The sequence below is a fragment of the Jaculus jaculus genome, chromosome 6 (assembly GCF_020740685.1).
Source record: "Jaculus jaculus isolate mJacJac1 chromosome 6, mJacJac1.mat.Y.cur, whole genome shotgun sequence".
Lineage (NCBI taxonomy): Eukaryota > Metazoa > Chordata > Mammalia > Rodentia > Dipodidae > Jaculus > Jaculus jaculus.
In genome coordinates this window covers 140061192-140084242 of record NC_059107.1, presented here as the reverse complement: position 1 = coordinate 140084242, position 23051 = coordinate 140061192, and the positions used below count along the sequence as shown (strand labels likewise).

The following is a 23051-nucleotide window of genomic DNA, read 5'->3' as shown; positions in this document are numbered from 1 at the left end:
TGGCAAGCATGGTAGCATACCTGTACTCAGAAGTTCAACACTGGTGTTAAGCTGTCTAAAGAGTTCTACACTAGCCTGAGCTACACAGCAAGATCTTGTCTCAAAAAGAAGCAAGAAAAAAGGATGCACACAGAGACACTGAGAAGACAGAACTGTTGGCATGTGCTGGTATCAGCCATGCTGGGGTTCATCTACTAATCACCTAGTCCTTAGAAACCCCGAGAGGCAAGGGAACTTTGCCTATTTATAGTTGAGCAGAGAAAGGTTAAGAAACCAGTACAAGCTCACAAAACTTCCAAACCAAGAGCTCAGACTAAATTCCAGATCAAACTCCAAAGCTCATGGTCCTCCCACTATACAAGACAGCCTCTCAAATACAAATAAAATTCATTTTGAAGAAAGGAAAGTGCAGGATGTGGAACAAGATGAGTTCACCAGGAGTTTCTAAACATCAAAGTAGAAACGTCAGCAGGAACACTGAAAGCTAATGATCAGAGTTAGACAAATGGTGTCGAACAGTATGGGGCCCTGGTTTTTCTTTTTTATTAAAATAAATAAACTAAACTTGGTACTTAATAATTAAGATACTATCAAGAACAACAGCTAATATATTCCACTTATATTACTTCTTCAAATGGCCCTTTAGGCATATACAGGAATTTCTTTAAATGTTTCCCCTTTTCTATCAAAGAAAATTGCCTGAGGAAAAATGATGAAAAGACAAAAGACATAAGCAACATTCTGTGCACTGTTTGAAGACTATGGCATCCAATAGAAACTCTGACTTTGTAAAAGAGCAAATATCTTCCTAATTTCAACTGTGAAAAATGAATCATTAGAAACATACTACACACCAATAAAATGCCATAAACCGTGGTTGTGACCAGGAAAAGGATTCTAGGGAAGGAATCCAAAAGCAAAGGTAAGATTTCCTACTTCCATTGATGGGTCAAATGCTTCTTGAATGAATGAATGAATGAGCAAAGCACTAAAAGACTGTCAAACAAGACGAGAAAAGGCTATCTGGAACAACCAGAGAACCTGAGGATAGAAAAATGAGTAGAATCTTGGAAGTATGGAATAGGTAAAGCCCCCAAAGTGTGTGACAAAATCTGCTATAGACACTCATCTCTTACCACCTTTGCAATACACTCTCTACTAAAAATAGGTATGCAAATCTAAGCAGCTTGAAAAACTAAACACTGGACAGGATCTGCTCCTGATGCCATCCTTCCCACCGCCAAACTGACAGAAAGTTCTTTAACAGCTGACTCAGTTTCCCCAGAGGAACACAGGAATGACACTTATTGGTTTACTGAGTTATTGAGATAAACAGATTAAAATATGTAAGCACAGTGGATGGCATATTAAGTAACTCAATAAAGGCCAACTACTTTCATTAGTAGTGATTTTTTAATTACCAATTTTTTCCACAGCAGAAATATGAAAGTTTAGCTACACCTTAAAATAATGACTCCTTTAGGGTTACATTTCAATCTAGTTATGAGAAAACCATTGTTCAACACACTACTGCTCTAGTAAGAATTAAAATACAGTGACGTTAAGATAGCAAAATGCCTGTTATTTGCTACAAAATAATCTGGAGATGGGATAGTGAGAGAGGTGATCTCTGGTCACGAGCTAATTGCCACTGATATCAGATGGCAAGTATTTGGGGTTAGGAAGTTCTCTCCTTGTGCATGCATGCAAGTGCACACACGCGTACACACACATACACACAAATGTTATTTTAAAATCTTATTAGATCTTTTAAAGACAAATGTAAACTAGATTTAAAAGATGCCCTTCTAAAGATTAAAAGGAAAAACTGACAAAAAGTAGAATTCACAAAGTAATAACCACAGACTTTCTTGAGATGACTACTTTTATATTCTGAAACTGCAAGAGCAAGCAAGAGCTTGCTAAGGGAACACTAATTTTAGACAATAAATTAATTGAAAGAACGTAAGCAAAGACAATGGACATACAACAAATAAGCCACCTTCCCAACGCTGGCTACGCATCAGCACTTCTACACGACGTTTCCACAGCCTCTTAAAACACCTCTGATGACAAAAGGCACACTTCATTAAGTGAACAAATAAAAGTGCTCCATTCAAAGAGTTCAACTAAGTAAACAAATAAGAATAAAAGGCTTTAAACACTGACATCATGCATTAATCATTTATATACAAGAAAAAAGTTTTTGGCTAAACAGCACCCGTACTTTCATTAGTAAGTCTCACGTCAATTCTGAAGCATTTTAAGTTCATCATATGTTTAACTTTAGAAGAAAAGTTTCTTAACTAAACAATCTGTGAAATATACATTCAGCAATATTTAAAATAGCTTACCTTAAGAGATCGATGAACTCTTTTTGATTTTAAATCCCAAATATTAACAGTGTTATTTAGGCCTCCACTTGCCAAATACATAGATGTGGAATTTAAATCGACACATGTCTGCTTTTGCTATTTAAAGAAGAAAAACAAACAAAAATCCAGTTTAACAGAGTCCAGAGATAATTATCAATTCTCATTTAATAGTTCCTAAACACAATAACACATAAATTCCATGCTAGAAAAATGCTAATACTTGTAACTAAAGATTTCCCTTCTCATCATCTTTCCTACAGGCCTATCAAGACCTTGATGACATCAAACAGGTTAGTGTTCATTCCACTGAAGGTTGGCAGAGGAAGTTTAGGCAACACCAGCAAGTCTTGGGGCCCATCAGTACTGTCCTTGATAAAACTTATGTAAGCCAAATTAAACGCTTTCTCTTTCATAAATTGCTTCTGGTAGTGTATTTGTCCACAGCAACAAAGAAAAAGCAACTGATAGAACCCCCATCCTCATGGAACAAGTCAAGCCTTCCTGTAGCCCTGGACCAGGAATGTCAACTAACATGAAAAGAGCAGGATGCACGCGCCCCCATTAGTGCTTCAGCTCCATAGTGTTCAATTCTCTTACAGGTACTGTTCTAGGAAGAACTCTGGCCTAAAAAGACTAGTAAGATTCAGGATCTGTTAACACTGCACCCACTGAAGGTTGGGTAAGAGCTACTAAATTAGCTTCATGAAAACAGATAAAGATAGTGTCAACCCAAAATAACTTAAAAAAAAAAAAAAAGACAGGTAGTGCCCACCTAAGATACACTGTGATGCCAGTTTCATAACTGTAGTTATTCTTAAATGCTCAGAGCAAAGCCCATACGTATATTGGCTTACCCAGTTAAGAGAAGATCTTATGTGAATTATTAATGTAACTAATTAAATAATTAATGAAAACTGTATGGCTATAACAGCAATCTGTTATAGCCATAACACAGCACAAAGGATAACACAGATAATTTTAAAATCTAAAAATAATAGTTGGTCAAATTTAATGGTTATTTAGTAGCTTGTTATATCCAACATAGCACTGTTAATACCAACCTGTCTACTTTAATGAGGCAAGGTACAAAATTAAAAACAAAATCATGAACTTAAAAATCCATTTTAAACATAATTTTAACATAAGCAGGATCGAATTTAATTTTCCCAAGTAGAAATGATCTCATACCTAAAATAACACGAGTAACAGGACTTAGAGCTCACCAAAATAGGTATTAATGTACTAATGTTACAAGAAGTTCCCAACAGAGGCTAAGGAACCAATGTTTAATTTTTTTTATTTTGATCTATGTGTGTATGGTATATGATGTATGAGTTTGTATATTAGTCAACTTCTCATTGCTGGGACAAAAATACCTGGCAAAACCAGTTTAAAAGAGGGAGGCAGGGAGGCAGCACAGGAGCAGGAAATCAGCATCACAGCATTTCATCAGCAGGAAGCAGAATGCTGCTGCTCAGCCAGCTCTCTTCTCTTTATATAATCCAGGACTCCAGTCCATGGAAAGCTGTTGCCCACAGATAAAATGGGTTTTCTCACCTTAATGAGTCTAATCAAAATGATCCTTCACAGACATATACAGAGGCTAACCTAATCTACATAACCCCACACAGATGATTCTAGTCTGGCCAAGTTAAAAATCAATATAAACAAACAGTGTGTATGAATGCCACAACTGTGCATGTGGAAGTCAGAGAAAACCCTCAGGTGTTGGTTCTCTTCTACTCTGAAGCAGGGTCCCTTGCTGTTTGCCAATGCATACAGCAGGCTAGCTGGCTCGCCAGCTTCTGGGGATTCTCCCAAATTAGCCTCCTATCTCACCATAAGAGCACTGTGACTACCTATGTTTGCTACTGCATCCAGCTTTTCACAGGCTCTGGGGATCCAAATTCAGATCCTCAAGCTCGCACAACAAGCACTTAAAATAATGTTTTTAAGTAAATAAAAAATATTGAAAGTTAGAACCATAGTGAGGTTACTTATTCTACTGTATTATGATATAGGTATAAGGGCTAAGAATTACAACAACTGATTTGAAATATGCACAAAATCCATGGAATTGTGTTACATTTACATGTAGTATCTATGAAACTATATAAGTGTAAAAATTCAGGTATAACTGTGAAAAGTAAGAAATACACTTTTTTAAAGTGTCTCAAAGTCTGATTCACTAATTATAAACAATGCATGAAAGCACATACAAGTATTGGTAAAAGTAGAAGAAAATGTTTTGATATTGACATTAAATGCAATAAACATTTGCTGAGCACTTTTTCAAAGATCCTGAGATAACTGGGTTGTTACAGCTGCTCCTGAAGAGTACAGTCCGCTTGCTGACAGGGCAGTCTCTGCCTCAGTCTCACTGAGCTCCACTTGAACAGACAGGGTGCTCACACTCTATTTCTACCCTCAGACATTCTATCCAAGCCTACGTGGAGTGAGAATTAAGGTACAAAAACTTGGAAGCAAGAAGAGGACAAGCTACCACCACTTGTACCTTTTTGTTTAGACTTCATCCTTGCTAAAGAAGAAATAGCTTTTCAGCAGTAGGAGTGAATGGAAATAAGAAAGCCAGTATCAGAAGGATTAACATATAAACCAAAAGGATAACAAAACATTATTCACTTAGAACTTCCTTTATGTGCTGTAGGACCAAAGCTCTCTTTCACAAAATCATCCTATTCCAGGAGCCTGAGGAAGGTTGCTGAGTCCTAGGTGGCAGAACCTGAAGCAGAGATGTCATCCAATCTGGGCTTTTGCTGTTGGTCCACAGCCCAGTCAGTAGGTGCAGTTACATCATTAAGGTTCATAGGGTCAGGTCAACCAAGTGACCCAGACTGGGACATAGGCCTTAACCAGCATCAACAGAGAGGCAATGAACATTAAGCAAGTGCCTCATTACTGAGATCCCAGTCCTCAATTGCTCCCCAGGACCCATTATAACTTTACCTAGCAGCATTTCAGTATCTTCTATACATAACCTGCAACAACTGTATTGTTTGGAGAATGATGCTTTTGCAAAATTCATTTATATTTAGCTATAAGTACCATAACAAATAAATCATTATCACTTACACAAAACTAAGATTTTAAACAAAAAGCTTACAACAAATAACTTACCCCTTCAGCAAGTTCCAAAAGTGGAACAGGTTTACATTTGCAACTCGAAACTACAATTTTGTCCCCACTGGAAGATGCTGTCACTAGGAAGTTATCTGGACAAAGAGTTATGGAATATCAAACCATCTATGGGCCTCGGCAGCACTGGCACTGAGACGGTGCGATCACGGGCGCACACACTAAGAGCACGAGTGAGCACGGCTTAGACCTGAGCTTTCAAAAATGGCTCCAGCTACTAATTACGAACCCCCTCTCCTGCCCTGCAGGAAAGCACGATCTCTTCTGGCTATAAGCTATTTATCTAAAGTGAAATACTACTCCCTTGCATAGCAGGCCAGAAGGTCTAATTTTATCCTCTCAGAGTGAGAGCATGACAAAGCAGCATCAGCAAATAATCATCAGGCTTCATCCACACAGCTGTTCAAGAGACCCACCTGCCAACGCAGGGCTCAGAACCACCTGAAGCTAGACAGGCAGCAGTACCCACATCGCTCTCCAATGTTCCCATTAAGACCCTTCCGTCTCCCTAAATTTCAATCTTAAATATGTTCAGATTAAATATTATAGTATCTGTGGCCAATACTCATAAGTATAAACAAAGAGATTAGTTTATAGAAGTTTTAGCTTTAGTTTAAATTAAATAAACTTAATCATGATTTAAGTACCTTAATTTAAAAGTATAATTACCTTACTTTACATAAATCATACATGGAATAATCAGTGAACACAAAACAATGTACCTCTTTTAAAAGTAAGGTGATTTAAATATAATAAAAAAAATCAAGAATATGTCTGATAACAAAAGTCATATCCAATTAAAATACTTGAAAGTTTAAATCTTTGCTCCCCCACCCCTTTGGTTTTTCCTGGAATTCACTATGTAGGCTCAAGGTGGCTTTGAACTCACAGCGATCCTCCTGCCTCTGCCTCCCCAGTGCTGGGATTAAAGGCAAGTACCACATGTGGCAAATCTTTGCTTTTTAGCAGGCAAAGTCTCCACACAGAAGAAAAGCGAAAGGTAGGCAATCCTAACTACAAGATCATACTTTGTAATTTTACCATGATTCAAACAAAATGAGATGAAAGCGGTTCATCTAGTTTAATTCACAGCTGAAGTTCTGTGGCTGGAGTGGAGGATAAAGTGCATCTTCCAGTCCAACATGAGGCCTCAGGTGCTGGCTCCACAAGCTGGTCCTCATAAGACCACAGGAGTCTTCATTCCTCTAACTCCTATGCTTCTCTGATTTCCGGGAGTATCAAATAAATCACAATGCCAAAATCTACACAGAGCCAGTCATCAGTGCCCTTTCCTTTGATCCCAGCACAAGACTGGCTTTTGTTCCAGGAATGTGCAATCTTCATAATGCACAGGTCATGCCACCTATAGAGAAGTTCCACTACCAAATGTGTCACCTCTGGGGAGATACAATCAGTTCTACCAATATACTGCGGTGCTGAGAAAAAGAAGTCCTTTCCTTTTCACAGGCTTCTTCCTATTTACCCTACTTTGCCCTTTGGATATACAAATGGACTACAAAGATAAACTGGTTTTTAAGTTCTTCCGCAGTGCAGAAGTCATGAGAAAGAGAGAAACATTACCTAAAGAACCAAAAAAATTAAAGAAAATGAACATCTCTGGCACTTACACAATCCCTTCTTGGAATCTATGCTATGGGGACCAAACTGCTAAGTCTGGAAACTATTCTTCAGTCACTAACTGGCGTGGAAGGGACCAAAGCCCCTTGAGGAACACAGCTATAAAAGGCTTTTAGCACATCCACCCATACACATAAATGAGTGTCCAAAAGTCACACAGCACTATCTCACAGACACACCAGTTTGCCAGACCATTAAGTAGCATAGTAGTAGTAAAAGCCAGCTCCTAGTAACACTCCTTTAAACAAAAACGAATAAAAAAACTAAATATTAGGAATTGTTTGTTTTCTTTTACACAATAACAGGAAAAAAAAACTCAAAACATGATTAAAATCTAAACATAGAGGATCCACTTCATACATTTCCCATTCTTTAAAATATTTCCCAGCCTGCACACTGGAGTGCTCTTCAAGTGTCGAGACTTCACCATGAGTCTGATTAATAGAGAGCTCCACCATAATCTATTTACTACTTTACTAAATACAGAATGAAGAGGTAAATTTAATTTAATTCAGCTAGAAAACTTGTCATTTCTGTTCTGCATTTGCAGGCAGCAGCACTGGACATACAAACAGATCTAGTGTTTCTGCTCACAAAGCAGCCGTGTTTCGAGGCTGAAGCAGCTTCCTTTCATCAGGATGAAGAATGTTAATTAACACTTTGGTACTGACAAGACCAGACCTTTCTTAAAACTTAATGCTCTGTAAGAAAGTCACAAACTGGACTGAAGAGATGGCTCAGTGGTTAAGGCACTTGTCTACAATGCCTAATGACTGGGTTTGACTCTCCAGTACCCATGTAAAGCCAGATGCACAAAGCGGGACATACATCTGGAGTTCATTTGCAGTGGCTAGAGGTGCCCATTCCTATTCTCATTCATTCTCTTTCTCTCTCCTTGCAAAGAAATAAAGTCACAAAAAGTTTCTAGCATACCAAAGATAACAAAATATTTTCCTACAAGAAGTGGTAACAGTCTGCCAATCCTGGAGACCTTTGGTTGTCACAACTGCAGACAAATGGTGGGCAAAGGCCAGGAAAGCTTCTAAACATCCTACAATGTATACAAAAGCCTTCGCAACAAAGAATTGGCAGATCTAAAATGTCCTTAGAGTGAGGTTGAGAAACCCTAATTCTTCCTCACTTATTACATCCATTTAGAAGCTCACCAAGACAGGAGGCATATCAATCAGAAAAGCTCAGGAGAATTCAATCTAGTGGGTTTTATTATATGTTTAAAAAAACGATGCCATTTTCATCAGAAACAGATAAATAGATCATCAGTAAGACAGCAGTTAGTGAACTTTGCAGCTCCTCTCCATCCAGCTTCTGCCTTCAAGCTGTTTTTGTTGTTTTGTTTTTTGTTTTTTTTTGTTTGTTTGTTTGTTTGTTTTTTGAGGTAGGGTCTCACTCTAGCCCAGGCTGCCCTGGATTTCACTATGTAGTTTCCGGGTGGCCTCGAACTCTCAGAGATCCTACCTCTGCCTCCCAAGTGCTAGGATTAAAGGCGTGAGCCACCACCCAGCTCTGTTGTTAATTTCTAGATCAGATTTACAACTATCCAAATATGGATGCAAAATGTCATACTAAAACCTTCTGGAAGTTTCATCTCCCTTACCTACTTTATTCCAGTGGATTCAATAATAAAAAAATAACACTACTTTTTCTATGGTCTGGATCTAGACTAATATACCTTTTTAAAAAAAACATATGTATCTTTTAAATACTTGTGGGGGGGAGAGAAGGGAGAGCGCGTGCGCACACACACACACACAAGTGGGCTAGTGCAACAGGGCCTCTTCTGCTGCAAAGGAGCTCCAGATGCATATGCCACTTTGTACATCTGGCTTTTTGTGGGCACTGGGGAAACAAACCAGGGCTGCAGACTTTGCAAGCAAGCACCTTTAACCACGCCATCTCTCCAGCCCCCATTTTTTTAAACAGAAGTGCTTTTGAATGAAGTTGATTACAACAAAAATCTTTCTAAATAACATCAACCAAGAAAAGCAGAGTGCATACATAGACGTTTTTAAAGACGTCTTTTTCTTAAAAGGTAACCATGCAAAACATCTCTCTCTTTATAGGTCAAAAGAAATGCAAGTTTCACTGACTCATATGAAACATAGTAAAACATGTTTTTTTTTTTAAAGGATACTGTTGCTGCTCCAACACAGTGAACTGATTCCATGTGGTGAAGTATGTGGGTTGAATTTATCCACCAATGTCATAGACGAGGCATCCCATATTTTAATATCATCGCCTGATGAAGCAAATCTGAGGTTTTCTTGCATGACTGAGCCTATAAAAAGTTTAGAACAATATATTTTTTTAAAAAGAACAAGAATAACCAAATTTAAAAATAAAAAAATTGAAATGAAGCCTCTAATCCATTCTATTCAATCTTTTTTTTTTTTTATTCCAACAGTATACTCATTACAAACCAGTGCTGTGGTCCGGGAGGGGGAATCTTTCTACAACATCAACCAAATCACACTCTCTCAGCACCCTTCCAAAAGTTCCCCAGACCTCCCTAGCCTGCCTTATATGACAGGTTATATACCCCTCTCTTCCCTGAGGCCACTAACCCTGGACAACGCCCCTCTTTAAGTCATGCAACAAGCTAAGGTCGATATATTAGGGTCAACCAGAAAAACGTCCTTCAGGTTCCCCAAGACCATCCACATCAGACAGGTCTCAGTCCAGATGTCACTGCTTCTGGGAGGCCATCCTACAATGCATGGCCTGTGTCCACTGCGGGTAATGCAGCCATTTCCAGTGACCCTATTATTCCACCACACAACTGCACTGTCTTTTTCATGACACTGCCACCTGAACTTCTAATTTATTCTCCTAATAATGTCTTTCTCCCCAAATTGGAATACTGCAAATTTTTTTTTGGGGGGGGGTTTCGAGATAGGGTTTCACTCTAGCCCAGGCTGACCTGGAATTCACTATGGAGTCTCAGGGTGGCCTCGAACTCATGGCAATCCTCCTACCTTTGCCTCCTGAGTCCTGGGACCTGCAAAATTCTTAATACATAGTAAGTTCACAGCAAAGAAATTGCACTTTCTCATCTTTTTTTAAAAAAAGTATGATACAGTAGCATTCCTGTAAGTCTTGAATGCCATCAATTTCCAAATAACTCTAACATTAGCAATGTGGCCAAGAAGATGCTGCTTCCTCCCTCTAACTCTTGGGTCTATGATACCCTCACTTTCTTGGTTTGTTGTGAATGAGATAACTCTGGTAAAGTGATTCCACAAACCAAGGCAGTCTGGACAGAGGCAAGGACGCTGCTCAGTAGTGTGGATGAGGGCAGGTGAGAAGAAAGCCACGGTGAATGAATATTCACAGAAGGAAGAAAAAAAATATCTTCCCCATTATCTGCCTAGTTATGCGAACTGCACAGCAATGGTGGTCACAGACAGGCCCCAGGTCATAGAGGTGACATCGCACTTCCAGTTCAAAGGACAAGGCAGAGGCATAAAGATCATAGAAACTGGGCTGGAGAGATGGCTTAGAGGTTAAGCGCTTGCCTGTGAAGCCTAAGGACCCCGACCCACATTAGCCAGATGCACAAAGGGGCGCACGCGTCTGCAGTTCGTTTGCAGTGGCTGGAGGCCCTGGCGTGCCCAGTCTCTTTGTCTCTTTCTGTCTGTCACTTTCAAATAAACAAATAATAAAAAGACAAAAAAAATTTTTAAAAAGATTATAGATACCTTTCATTCTCATGACAAAAAAAAAATTATGGAAAGGTTAAAACTTTCAGCTGGGAAACTAGAGAAGCAAAGCTACTGAAATCACCTGTTGAACTGCAGTTTCCACTCAGTGACTGAAACCTGTAACCCATGAACCCTCTGTTTCCTCCCCCACCCCCAGGGAACACTGAAGGGCCGGAAAGTTGAATCTAAGCCCAGTAAACACAACTACAAGATGTTGCTACCGGGCAATGTGGTGTAATGGGCGGACCAATGAAGCTAAGAGACCAAAATACTGGGTTCAAGCGACCTGTCCCAGCTTCACTGAGGATAACTGGTAAAAGTCATTGCATGATCCTCAACTTGGAGTGAAGAAGGGGTGCATCTGCCCACGTGCCGTCTTTTGGGATCTGGGGCACATCTGGGGAAAGACATTGTTGTCATCAGCCACTCAAAGAGTGCCCCCCCCCACCCCGCGCGCACACACACACACACACACACACACACACAGTCCGGAGGGCTTCATTCCTGTCCCACTGCTAAGTTGAAGGACAGCGACCACTTGACATGACTGAGCCTCAACACTGGGCTGAAAGAAAAGTCGTCCAACCTCCCTGCACCGAAGTGCACCCCACCGGCGGGAGGCCTGTTCTACCGGGGGTAAGGGGTGCCGGAGCAGCTCCCAGGAGTGCCTTCCCCAAGAGCCCCCGTCTGGGGAGTTGACACAAAGGAACACGGGCTTGCGGGGGACCGGCAGTCAAACTTTCGGAGGCAGCGCCGCCACCGTGCCCGGGCGTCCCGGGGCCAGCTCCCGGCCGGGGGCGGCGGGGAGAGGGGGGGGGGATGCGCCTCCGGCCCGCCGTCCCGACCACCGCCCCGGGAGAGCGCGGGACGGAAGGCGCGGAAGCGTCGGCAGGGCGCTCGGGGTCGGCACGGGGTTGGGGGGAGCTCGAACGACGCGGCCCCCGGCGCCCGCCGACCCCTCCCGGCCCCCAGGGGCCTCCGGAACCTCACCTCCCGGGCGGCCGCACAACAAGGGGGCCACGGCGTAACCCGCTCCGCGCTGGGCTTCCGGCTCCCGCCTGGACTGTTAAACTTGGGCGGCCGGAAGTCCCGCCCCGCTGACGTCACGGGGCGGGGCCTGCGGCCGGGCGGGGCCGCGCGCCGCCTGGGAAGTTCTCCCCTGGTCCCGCGAGGGCTCCTCGCCGAGCGGCTTCCTCCCGCCCCGGCGCTCGGGCCTCAGGGCGCTGCCTGCCCTTCTGTCATGCGCGTGTTGGCTCTCCGCTGTGTGCCAGGCACCGGGTTAGTCTCTGGGTGTAGTGATGAGTTTAGTCTTGGAGGAGCCCAGCGCACACGCTCAAGGTCTCTGGCCTGGTGGCGGTGACAGTCCAGCGAAGAAAGCTGATGTGGACAATTATACGCTTCAGTGAAATGGGGAAAGCCGACGGTTGAAATAACTATATACTCAAGGGCTTGGAGAGATGACTCAGCGGCGAAGGCACTTCCCCGCAAAGCCAAAAGACCCAGGTTCAGTTCCCCAGGACCCACGTAAAACCAGATACATACAAGGTGGCACTTGAGTCTGGAGTTGAGTTCGTCTGCAGTGGCTAGAGGCCCTGGCTCGCCCATTCTCTCTATCTGCCTCTTTCTCTCTCTTTCAAATGAAATATTGGAAAAGGTAGTTATATACTCAAATGAAAAGGTAATTAAAATCGAAGGTAAAAGGTGAATTCTATACAGAGAGAAACAGTGAGAGTTACTTCAAAAATAGGTAAGGTATATCTATAAGATGGATGAAAGATATATGATGTATGTATATGATGTACGTATGTCAGATGTATGTACGAAAGTAAACTAACATAGATGTGGGTTTACGAAAAGATTTCATGGAGAGAAGGCATCCACATGTAACTAAGAGGAAGCTGCTGAGCTAACCACCCTCAAAACCCATTCCTCATGTCATGCTGCAGGGACAAGTACGTGAACAAAATCTGGCTAGGAATTACTTTAAAGGTAATGTTTTTCAGGGTGGAAAAGGGTGTAGCTCATTTGAATTTTCTGAAAGTCTTTGTCGAAGAGCCTTTTGGGGGACCTGGAGAGATGGTTTAGTGGTTAAGGTGCTTGTCTGTGAAACCTTAAGGTCACATAAGGACCCAGGTTCAATTCCCCAGTGCACATGTATGCCAGATGCACAAGGTATCACATGTGTCTGGTATTCGTTTGTAGTGGTGGGAGGCCCTGGCCTGCCCACTCTCTCTCTGTCTCCCTTTCTCTCTCAAATAAATAAACTATTTTTTTTAAAAGGACCTTATTTTAAAGCTCTACTGCTAGAGCATTCTACTAAAAAGTGATATTTTGTCTTCACAAGTACACACAGGATACTTCTGAGCTAAATACATGAACCTCAGTTATTTGCATCCATATTACTAATAACTGGAAACCTGTAAGTCCAATTATTTTTTTTGTTGTTTTGTGTTTTTTTTTTTCACTGTGTTGTCAACTTGATCTGTTTATAGTCTAATTTTTTTAAGGAGAAAATGAAGCTGCGCTCAAATTCTGGAGTCTGATGAGTAGCAACCAAAGTATAAATATAGTAGCAACCACCTTAATTATGTGATCTAGAGTGTTTGAGGTTATTAAATCTGGTTTTGGCAGAGCTGGAGACCTAAAAACATTGGTAACTGAGACAGTAGAGTAAGGGAGTTGGGACAGGGAGAAATGGAGCAAATGAGGAAAAAGCAAGGCAAGCTTCAAAACAGAAATAGAAAAAGTAAGTCTTTAATATTGAAGGGAGCAAGAAAATTAAACTGGGGGTTGAGGTGATGGCTCAGCAGTGAAGAGCACTTGCTAAACAAGCATTTTGCTTTCCAGCACCCAATTAAATGGGGGTAACAGTGCAGGTCTGTAACCCCAATTCTGGGAGGCAGGGCCAGAGAAGGTAGAATTGCTGGGACTTGCTGACCAAGTAGCTCAGAGATGAGTAAGAGACTCAGCCTCAAGGAATCAGGCAGATGAGCAGAAAAGAGGACTCTGGCCTCCACACATATGTATATGGGACACACATATCAGCACACACATGTGCACACTACACACATAATGCACACACACAGACAAAAAAATGATGCAGGGTGGTGGTACATGTGATTTCAGGTCTCTAGAAGCTAATACAGGATTTCAAGTGAGTAAGATGCTGTCTCAATCTCAAAAACTAAATAAGTAAAGATAACGTATTTAAAAATATAAGATGAAAAAATATATAGACAAAGACAAGACACACAAAAAAGACAATTATAAAAAAGAGATGAGAGTTCTTCCCATCTTCCAGTTCCCTAGTGTCAGTTCCCCTGCTACTGGCTTGGGACTATCTGGACCTCATGAGCATGCTGGGGAAGCAGGCCCCTTGCTCTGCCTTCCTGATTGAATGGTCCCTGGATGCCCAACTCCCTTATCTTGCTCCAGAGGGTGTTTAAGTGGAGTGAGTAGGCCAGACCTCCCAGCTCATTCCCCACCTCCCATTTCCCTGGTCTCAGATGCCTGCTACTGGCTCAGGAGGCCAGCTCCCTGCATGTGTACTCCAGAAGAAGCCTTTTGCTCGGGTTTCCTGATTGACTGGTCACTAGACCCCCAAATCCCTATTCCCCTGCTCTGAAGGGTGTGTGTGAGGGGTGAGTAGGCCAGAGCTCCCTGTTCATTCCCCACGTCCTATGTCCCTGGTCCTGGTACCCCTGGAACTGGCTTGGGGCAGCCAGGTTGCTGTGTGTGCTGTGGAAGCAGGCATTTTGCTCAGATATCCGGATTGACTGTCCTCTGGCCCCCAAATTCCTATTCCCATGAACCAGAGGGTACACAGGCCACTGTGGGACCTGGCCTCTTTCCCCTGGCTCCCCAGATTCAAGGTTCCTGGTACCTAACTACTGGTGCTCTTATGCTGAAGAGTGCACACAAGGGGAGTGAATAGGCCAGAGCTCCCAGTTCCCCACCTCCCAGTTCCCTAGATACTTTTGAAGTACTTGCAATCTCCACAATCTCTGCATCATCAGTTATAACCCCATCATACATCAATCTGGTTCACATTTAAAACAGAACACTCACAGATCTTACAAGGACAAATACTGGCTTCCCCCTCAATAAAATAAACGTTTTCCCCACGATGGGTAGACTACAACATAAAAGATCCAACAAAAATTCAGAAAACTGAGAGATCTCCACCTAGGATGCCTAGTGCCACAATGGAAGCCTCCAATGAAATCATAGAGGAAGGAATAGAAATTGAATCCCAAAATGAAAACAAAACAAGCTATGTGACCCTGATCTAAGGAACTGCTGAACTGGAAGCAAACCACCCCAAAACAGGCAATCACATAAATGAAATTGAGCAGAGCCATCTCTTAGAGAACTCAGCTTTTATTACTAGTCTTTAATTGAAGAATATCAGAGAAGCCACAGAAGAGATATAAATGAATTGAAGGTGAGTCAACAAACAAAGGGACCTCAAGTTCTTAATTGGTTAAGCTTAATGAAGACATGATCAAATGCAAGAATGAATTCTAGGAAGCATCAAAAAAATCAGACCTGAAACTGAAATTATACCTCAAAAAAGAGATGGACATTATGCAAAATAACACAACAGAAAACAAAAATCAAATAGAGCTTTTAAAAACCTTCCTAGAACCCCTTCACTAATAGGGTCACTCATGTGGAAGACAGAATCCCTGAGCTAGAAGAAAAGACAGAAGAAATTGATCCAAAAACTTTGCTAAGTTCAAAAAATCATGCAAACAGACTACAAGGGAACTGTGGGATACCCTAAAATGACCAAATATTCTGGATCATTGGTATACCAGAAGGAAAGAAAATCAAGACCAGAGGCATAGAGAACATAACAAAATTATTGAAGAAAAATTTCCCAATCTCAAAAGAGAGACCCATCCAGACAAGAAACTCACAGAACAACAAACAGACAGGACCAAATTAAAAACTCTCCAATACACATCATAGTTAAAACTATTAATAATGAAAATGAAGAGAGCATGCAAAAGTCACCATGAGAGAAATAACTCACTACCTACAAAGGCAATCCCATCAGAATTACATCAGATTTCTCAATGATACTCTGAAAGCCAGAAGGACCTGGGATGGAACACTTTCAAGTCTAAACTACAATGACTTCCAACCCAAACTCCTGTACCTAGTGAAAGTATCCCTTGTAATAGATGGTGAAAGGAAAACTTTCCATGAAAAAAGTCAACTCTGTGATTATATAAACACAAAGCCAAACCTATACAGAATAATTCAGGGAATAACCCACACAGATGAGTCAACCAACCAATCTCAAGAGCCTACAAGATCACAACAACCAAAACTATAGCAGGCTTAAAAAAGCATAGAGGATAAGAAAGCACCAAATCCCATAAAGCACCCCATAATAGCAGGAATTAAATCAAACCTCACAGTTATACCCTTAAATATTAATGATCTTAACTCACACATCAAAAGATACAAGTTACCAAGGTGGATCAACAAAATGGACCCTTCTATCTGCTGTCTTCAAGAAACCCACATCATCACTAAAGAACATACACCTTTTCAGGGTGAAAGGATGGAAAATGATATATCAAGCAAATAGAAATAAGAAATAAGTAAATGTAGCTATATTACTATCTGATAAATAGACTTCAAACCAAAAGTAACCAAAAAGGACAAAGAAGGCTACTTCTTACTCATCAAGGGAATGATCCAACATGAGGACATCACAATCATAAATCTATATGCACCAAACACAGCTGCACCACAGTTTATAAAACAAACATACTTGACAACAAAACAGAAATAAACACAAACACCATCATAGTTGGGGACTTCAATACTCCATTATGATCAACAGACAGAATATGTTAGCAGAAAATCAATAGGGAAATAACAACACAATAGACCTAATAGACATCTATAGAACTTTCCACCCCAATTCTACAGAATACACATTCTTCTTCCACAGAACCTTCTTCAAAATAGACCATATCCCAAATTAATAACCTAAACAACCACCCAAAGGTGTTAAAACAAGAAGCATCCACCATTTAAGAGCTCCAGATCGAAAGAAATAATCAAGATCTGAGCAGAAATTAATGAATTGCAGGCTATAGAGATGGCTTAGTGGATAAGTCACCTGCGAAGCGTAAGGACTCGGGTTCAATTCCCCAGAACTCATGTGAGCCAGAGCTTATGGTTGCGCATGTGTCTGGAGTTCATTTGCAGTGGCTAGAGGCCCTGGGGTGCCCATTCTCAATCTCTCTCTCTCTCTCTCTCTCTCTCTCTCTCTCTCTCTCATAAATAAATTAAAAATGAATTATAAACTATGAAAACAAGAAAATCAATGAAATGAACAGCTGGGTTTTGAAAAATAAACAGGATTGATAAACCCCTGGCCGAATTGATTAAATGAAAAAAGATAAGTCTCAAATTAGCAAAATCAGAAATTAAAAGTGATAGGTCACCACAGACAACAGTGAAATTGGAAGAATCATCAGGGCATACTTCCAAAACCTCTATTCCACAAAATTGGATAATGTGGTCAAAAAAGATGAATTCCTAAACATACCACCTACCAAAATTAAACACAGAACAGATTAATCTCCTAAACAAACCTACCACATCCATGGAGATTAAAAAGTAATAAAAAACCTCCTTAAAAAGAAAAGTCCCTGACTGGATGGCTTCTCAGCTGAATTCTGTCCAACCTTCATTGAAGAACTGGAACCAATTTTTTCTCAAACTTTCACATAATTAGAGAGCAGGGAATGCTTCCCAACTCCTTTTATGAAGCTAGCATAACTCTAATACCAAAACCAGACAGAGTTACAACAAGAAAACAAAACTATAGGCCTATATTCCTGATGAATTTAGATACAAAAGATCCTGAACAAAATCCTCACAAACTCAATTCAACAACACATCAAAAGCATTATCCCCATTGATCAAGTAGGCTTCATCCCAGAGATGCAGGGATGGTTAACATACAGATACCAGTCAACATAATACACCACATAAATAAACAATTACAATAACCACATGATCATCTCAATTGATGCAGAGAAGGCCTTTGACAAAATACAAGACCACTTCATGATCAAAACGCTGCAGAGAATAGGCATGAAGGGTTTATATCTGAACACAATAAAGGCTATATACAAAGCTCCTAAAGCCTAAGTAACACTTAAGGGGGAAGATTCAAAGAGTTCCCATTGCAATCGGGAACAAGACAGGGGTGTCCACTTTCACCACTGCTCTTCAGCCTAGTATTAGAAGTACTAGTACAAATAATAAGACAGGAGATAGAAATAAAAGGGATACAAATTAGAAAGGAAGAAGTCAAGTTAAACCTATTTGCAGATGATATGATCCTATATATAAGTACCTGAAAGTCCAGACACATGTGTCACCTTGTGCTTTTGGTTTACATGAGTCCTGGGGAATCAAATCTGGGTCCTTAGGCTTTGCAGGCAAGCTCCTTAACCACTAAACCATCTCTCCAGCCCACAAATTCACTTTTAAGAACAGCATTCCTCTGATGTTACACATAAATAAAGATGTTACAAGAAATAACTATAAATTCATATATTTATATATTAGACAAAAGCATATATGTAAATATACATTATGGGCAAATTAAATCCATTGATATATAAGAAGGATTACATACTATAACCAAGTGATATTTATTCCAGAAAGATTGATTTATCATCCAAAACTCACTGAACATAATTCACCCTTATTAAAGTAATAAATTATAACAACCTGATATAAATAAATGAAGCAAAAGCAACCTCCATGCATAATAAAAGTGCTCAGAAAATAGGAGGGAAGTGAGTAAGCATCCTCAGCAGGGATGGTTACACAGTTATGTGAGAAGTCCATAGGATTACATGAGGTGGAAGTCTAAGTGGTTTCCTCCTGGGATTGAGACCAGTACAGGTATGCCTGGTCTCATTTCCACTCTCTGATGTTCTCCTAGAGGTCTTTACCAGTGAAGCAAACAAAAAGAAGAAGAAGGGCTGGAGAGATGGCTTACAGGTTAAGACACTTGCCTGCAAAGCCAAAGGACCCAGGTTCTATTCCCCAGGACCCACATAAGCCAGAATTACAAGGTGGTGTATGTGTCTGGAATCATTTGCAATGGTGCCCATTTGTTTGCAGTGGCTGGAAGCCCTGGCACACCCGTTCTCTCCCCCCAACCACCTCTCTCTCTCTCTCTCTCTCTCTCTAAAATAAACAAATAAAATATTTTAAATTATGTTGAAAAAAAGAAGGATAAGAAAATAAAAAGAAAACATGGAAAGGAAGAAGTAAAATTATGTCTAGATCATATGATTTGTGTGCTGGAAAATCAAAGGGAATTCAGAAAAAACCTGGAGCTCATAAGTAGATTTTAGCAAGGCCTGTGCATGGTCAATATACAAAATTGAGTAGTATTTCTATGTGTTAGCAATGAACAATGAAAAAATGCATTAAGAAATTGTAATTCTATTTCCAATAGAATCCACAAATAATGAAAGAATTACCCATGAGTTGAATAAAGTGTATTGTAATCTAATATTGGTGATACAAACTACTATGATATTTAACCAACTATTCATCATTTGATGGAGGAAGGAAGTAGTCCTGTTTGCAGATCTAAGGGTTGTTTCCAAAAGAATCAAGATTGCATACACTCAAGAAACAGCAATCCCCTCCTAATCTGCAGGAATATATTACTTGACCCCCAGTAAGTGTCTGACTGTGGATAGTAGCAAACCCTATTGTGGTGGGTTGATTCAGGTGTCCCCCATAAACTTAGGTGTTGTGAATGCTAGGTTCTCAGCTGAAGGAGATTTGGGAATTAATGCCTCCTGGAGGCAGTTTATTGTTGGGAGTGGGCTTATGCGTGTTATAGCCAGTTTCCCCATGCCAGTGTTTGGCACGCTCTCTTGTAGCTATGGTCCACCTTATGGTGGCCAGGGGGTGATGTTCACTCTCTGCTCATGCCTTCATTTCCCCTGTCATCGTGGAGCTTCCCCTTGACTCTATAAGCCAAAATAAACCTCTTTTCTCCCACAAGCTGCTCTTGGTTGGGTGATTTCTACCAGCAATGCAAACCTGACTACAACATCTATATATATCCTTTCCTTTCCTATAAATACATAGCGTTAATAAATTTTAAATTTTAATTTATAAGTTAGGCATTATTAGAGATCTATAACAGTAATAATTAGAACTATTATTACAGTACACAATAATACAATAATAACAGTTGGAGGCTGGGGATATGCATCAGAGGTTAAAGGCACTTGCTTACAAAAGCCTGACAGCTTGGGTTCAATTCCCTAGTACCTATGTAAAGTCAGATGCACAAAGTGACACATGTGTCTAGAGTTCATTTGCAGTGGCAATAGATCCTGGCAGACCTATAGTCAGCCTCTCTCTACTTGCAAATAATAAATTAAATTAAAAATAATAATAAGGGTTATGTGAATAGATCTTCTCCTCTCTTTCCCAAAGTATATTTCCCTGTACTTACCTTTCTTGTAATGATGTGAGATGATTCTAAAAGTAAGCACTTTATTTATGGCATCACTTTGGCATATGTGAACTTCCAGCACCACTACTCTTGTGCTTTGGGACAATAATTAAGTATGAAGGGTCACCTGAGCACAAATATTGTGATATTGCAACAGCTCATCTAGTATCCTGCATGACCACCCAATGGCTAACAAGTGGGTAGCATATACAGAGTGGACACACCGGACAAAGGGATGGCTCAGCTCCCAGAGCTAGGTGGAGCAGAACAAAATGAGATTTCATCATGCTACTATGAATGATACACAATTTTAAACGTGCGAATTGTTTATTTCTGGAATGTCCTATATAACATCCTCACACCACAGTTGACCACAGGCAACTGAAACTGTGGATAAGAAAAACATGGAAAGTAGAGACTGCTGAGGGAGATTTTAGGCATTATTAGAGGTCCTATTATGTAGATATCTGTATCCCTTTCTCCTCATTTTCCTGACAGCTGCTGTGACCCATTATTTAGCAAGTCTGCTGACCTCTTCTTCCCTTGGACTTTGCTCTTGCTCCCTGTGCCCCTCCATTCAGATTTTTGCTCAGATACGACCTCTCTAAGAATGCTTTTCCCTGGACCACTTTATCTAAATCATCTCCCCCAACACCCCTTAACATTGTCTCCATGCCCTACTTTGCTTGTCTTCAGAGCACGTAATTGCCTGACCCTCCAGTTGTTTGCTTTAAGTCTCTTCACTGAAGTGAAAATATCACAAGAATAGTTTGTCCTGCTGGATTCCCACTGTAGCACTCTGTAGTGGTTTGAATGTGAATGTATGTCCCACATAGCCTCAGAGATTTTTAATTAAGGTTAAGCTTCCTACTTAAGTCTCTCAAGCAGCCTTCTGGAGGAAGTGTCATGTCACTGGGGGATGGATTTTATAGTCCAGCCCTAAGGTATATAAAGAGCAGGTTTTGCACTCTGGCTGTTCACGTTTGCTGGCTGTTGTCATCTGTCTGCTATGGGTCTGTAGAACTGAGCCAGATTCTTCCCTTATGATGATTCTTCCCCTGGATTCTGTGAACATGAAAAAAAAAAAAAAAAACACAACTTTTCTTCCTATAAACTGCTTCTGGTCAGTTGTTCCCAGGAATGACAAGTAACTGCAACACCTCCAGGGCTTGAAACCCTGCCTGCCTTACAACAGCCACTCAATGCCTGCGTGTTAAGTGAGGAAACAGATCAACAGTGAATGCTGGGGCTGGAGAGATGACTTGGTGGGCAAAGGGCTTACTGCACAAGCTTGAGGCCCTCAGTTCAGATCCCAAGAACCCAGGCCAATCCTGATCATGGTGGCATATGCCTCTAATCCCATACACATGCACTAATACATATGCACATAAGAACATGTATATACCACACACACATACACACACACACACCCCTTTACCTAAACGGAAAGAGGGGAAGGAATGTTTCCACACTAAATCCTTCCTCTAAGGAACAGGCCTATGTACCCAACTGCTCTTCTTTCTGCTAAGACAGAGCCCCTGTTTTGTGGCTGGACTGAAACATATAGTGCCCATGACTCCTCATAGCATCCCAAGGGCTCAAGCCAGACATTTGGTATTTGAATTTTCCTCCGTTCCATAAACACTTACCTAGTCAAACCAGTCACAAGACCAGGTCGATTTTCATTGCTGAGTACCTTTCAAACTGTCCACTTCTTTCCACTGCTATTGTCATTATCTTTATTTGGATCACCCTGCTCTCTTGACTGGTTGCATCAAGCAGTTATCTCTTAATTTTCTTTGGAGACTCCAGGCTTTCATCCCCCCTGTCATCCAAAATCCTAAAAATAGTCTTCACAACATGCAAATATCACCACATGACTCTTCTTAAAACCCCTGCCTTCAGAATAAAGTCCAAACTCCTTTGCAGACACTTTGCAGAACCTAGGACCTTAAAACTGCCACCACTGCCTCACGCTGACTTCCCCAGGCCAGCCTTAGTGACCACCCACATCGTGACACTCTCCAGCCTTTGTCTTTTGTGCTGCTTCTGCCAACAACATGGGCCCCTGCTTCTTTACCAGGTTCTTTCCAACTGGATCAGAGAGCCCACAAGGAAATCCCAGAAACTTTCCATCCTCCTGGGTATAGCCACGGCGAGCCTAGGCCCATCTCTGTGGGACCTAGTTACCTGTTCATTCAGTGGCCTCCTGTACTGGAACTTGAGGCTGCAGGAACATAGTGCCTGACTGAAAAATACGTCTTTGTGCCCCATTTCGTAGCATGACTATGCATGGCACAAAGGAGAGACTTAATGAATGCCCGTCGGAGGAGTGAGCGAATGCATGCACGAATGTAGTTTTGAGAATCTGTTTTGAGAGTCTGGCAGTAAAGTGGAAAATGGGTTGCCAGTGGGGAGTCTGCAAGCTTGTGGGCTAGTTAAGAGCTAATTAACATATCCCATGCACTATGAAGAGGGTCTGGACTGAGGCAGAGGCGATGGGAATGGAAATAAAGACTCAGAATCAAGAGACTTTTGTTCTAAAAAAACAAAAGATATTTTATGAGCAAATGCAATTGATTGAGCACTGTGCATTTTCTGAAGGATGGCTCTAGTGTTTTAAATTTAGTCAAA

The 23051-nt window shown here is 41.1% G+C and overlaps 1 protein-coding gene across 2 annotated transcripts in view; it reads right to left on the bottom strand.

The window, feature by feature from the left end:
• Nedd1 (NEDD1 gamma-tubulin ring complex targeting factor) overlaps positions 1–23051 on the bottom strand; it is an 83576-nt gene that overhangs the window by 26041 nt on the left and 34484 nt on the right. The window contains exons 1-4 of one of the 2 annotated variants that reach the window (XM_045152552.1): positions 11879–11963; positions 9322–9465; positions 5514–5608; positions 2355–2471 (exon numbers count right to left, since the gene is read on the bottom strand). In XM_045152552.1, the coding sequence (XP_045008487.1) occupies positions 2355–2471; positions 5514–5608; positions 9322–9457 (348 nt within the window). In that variant the 5' untranslated portion in view covers positions 9458–9465; positions 11879–11963. Of the gene's footprint in view, positions 1–2354; positions 2472–5513; positions 5609–9321; positions 9466–11878; positions 11964–23051 lie in introns of those variants that run through there. The other variant, XM_045152553.1, reaches the window with a different exon arrangement.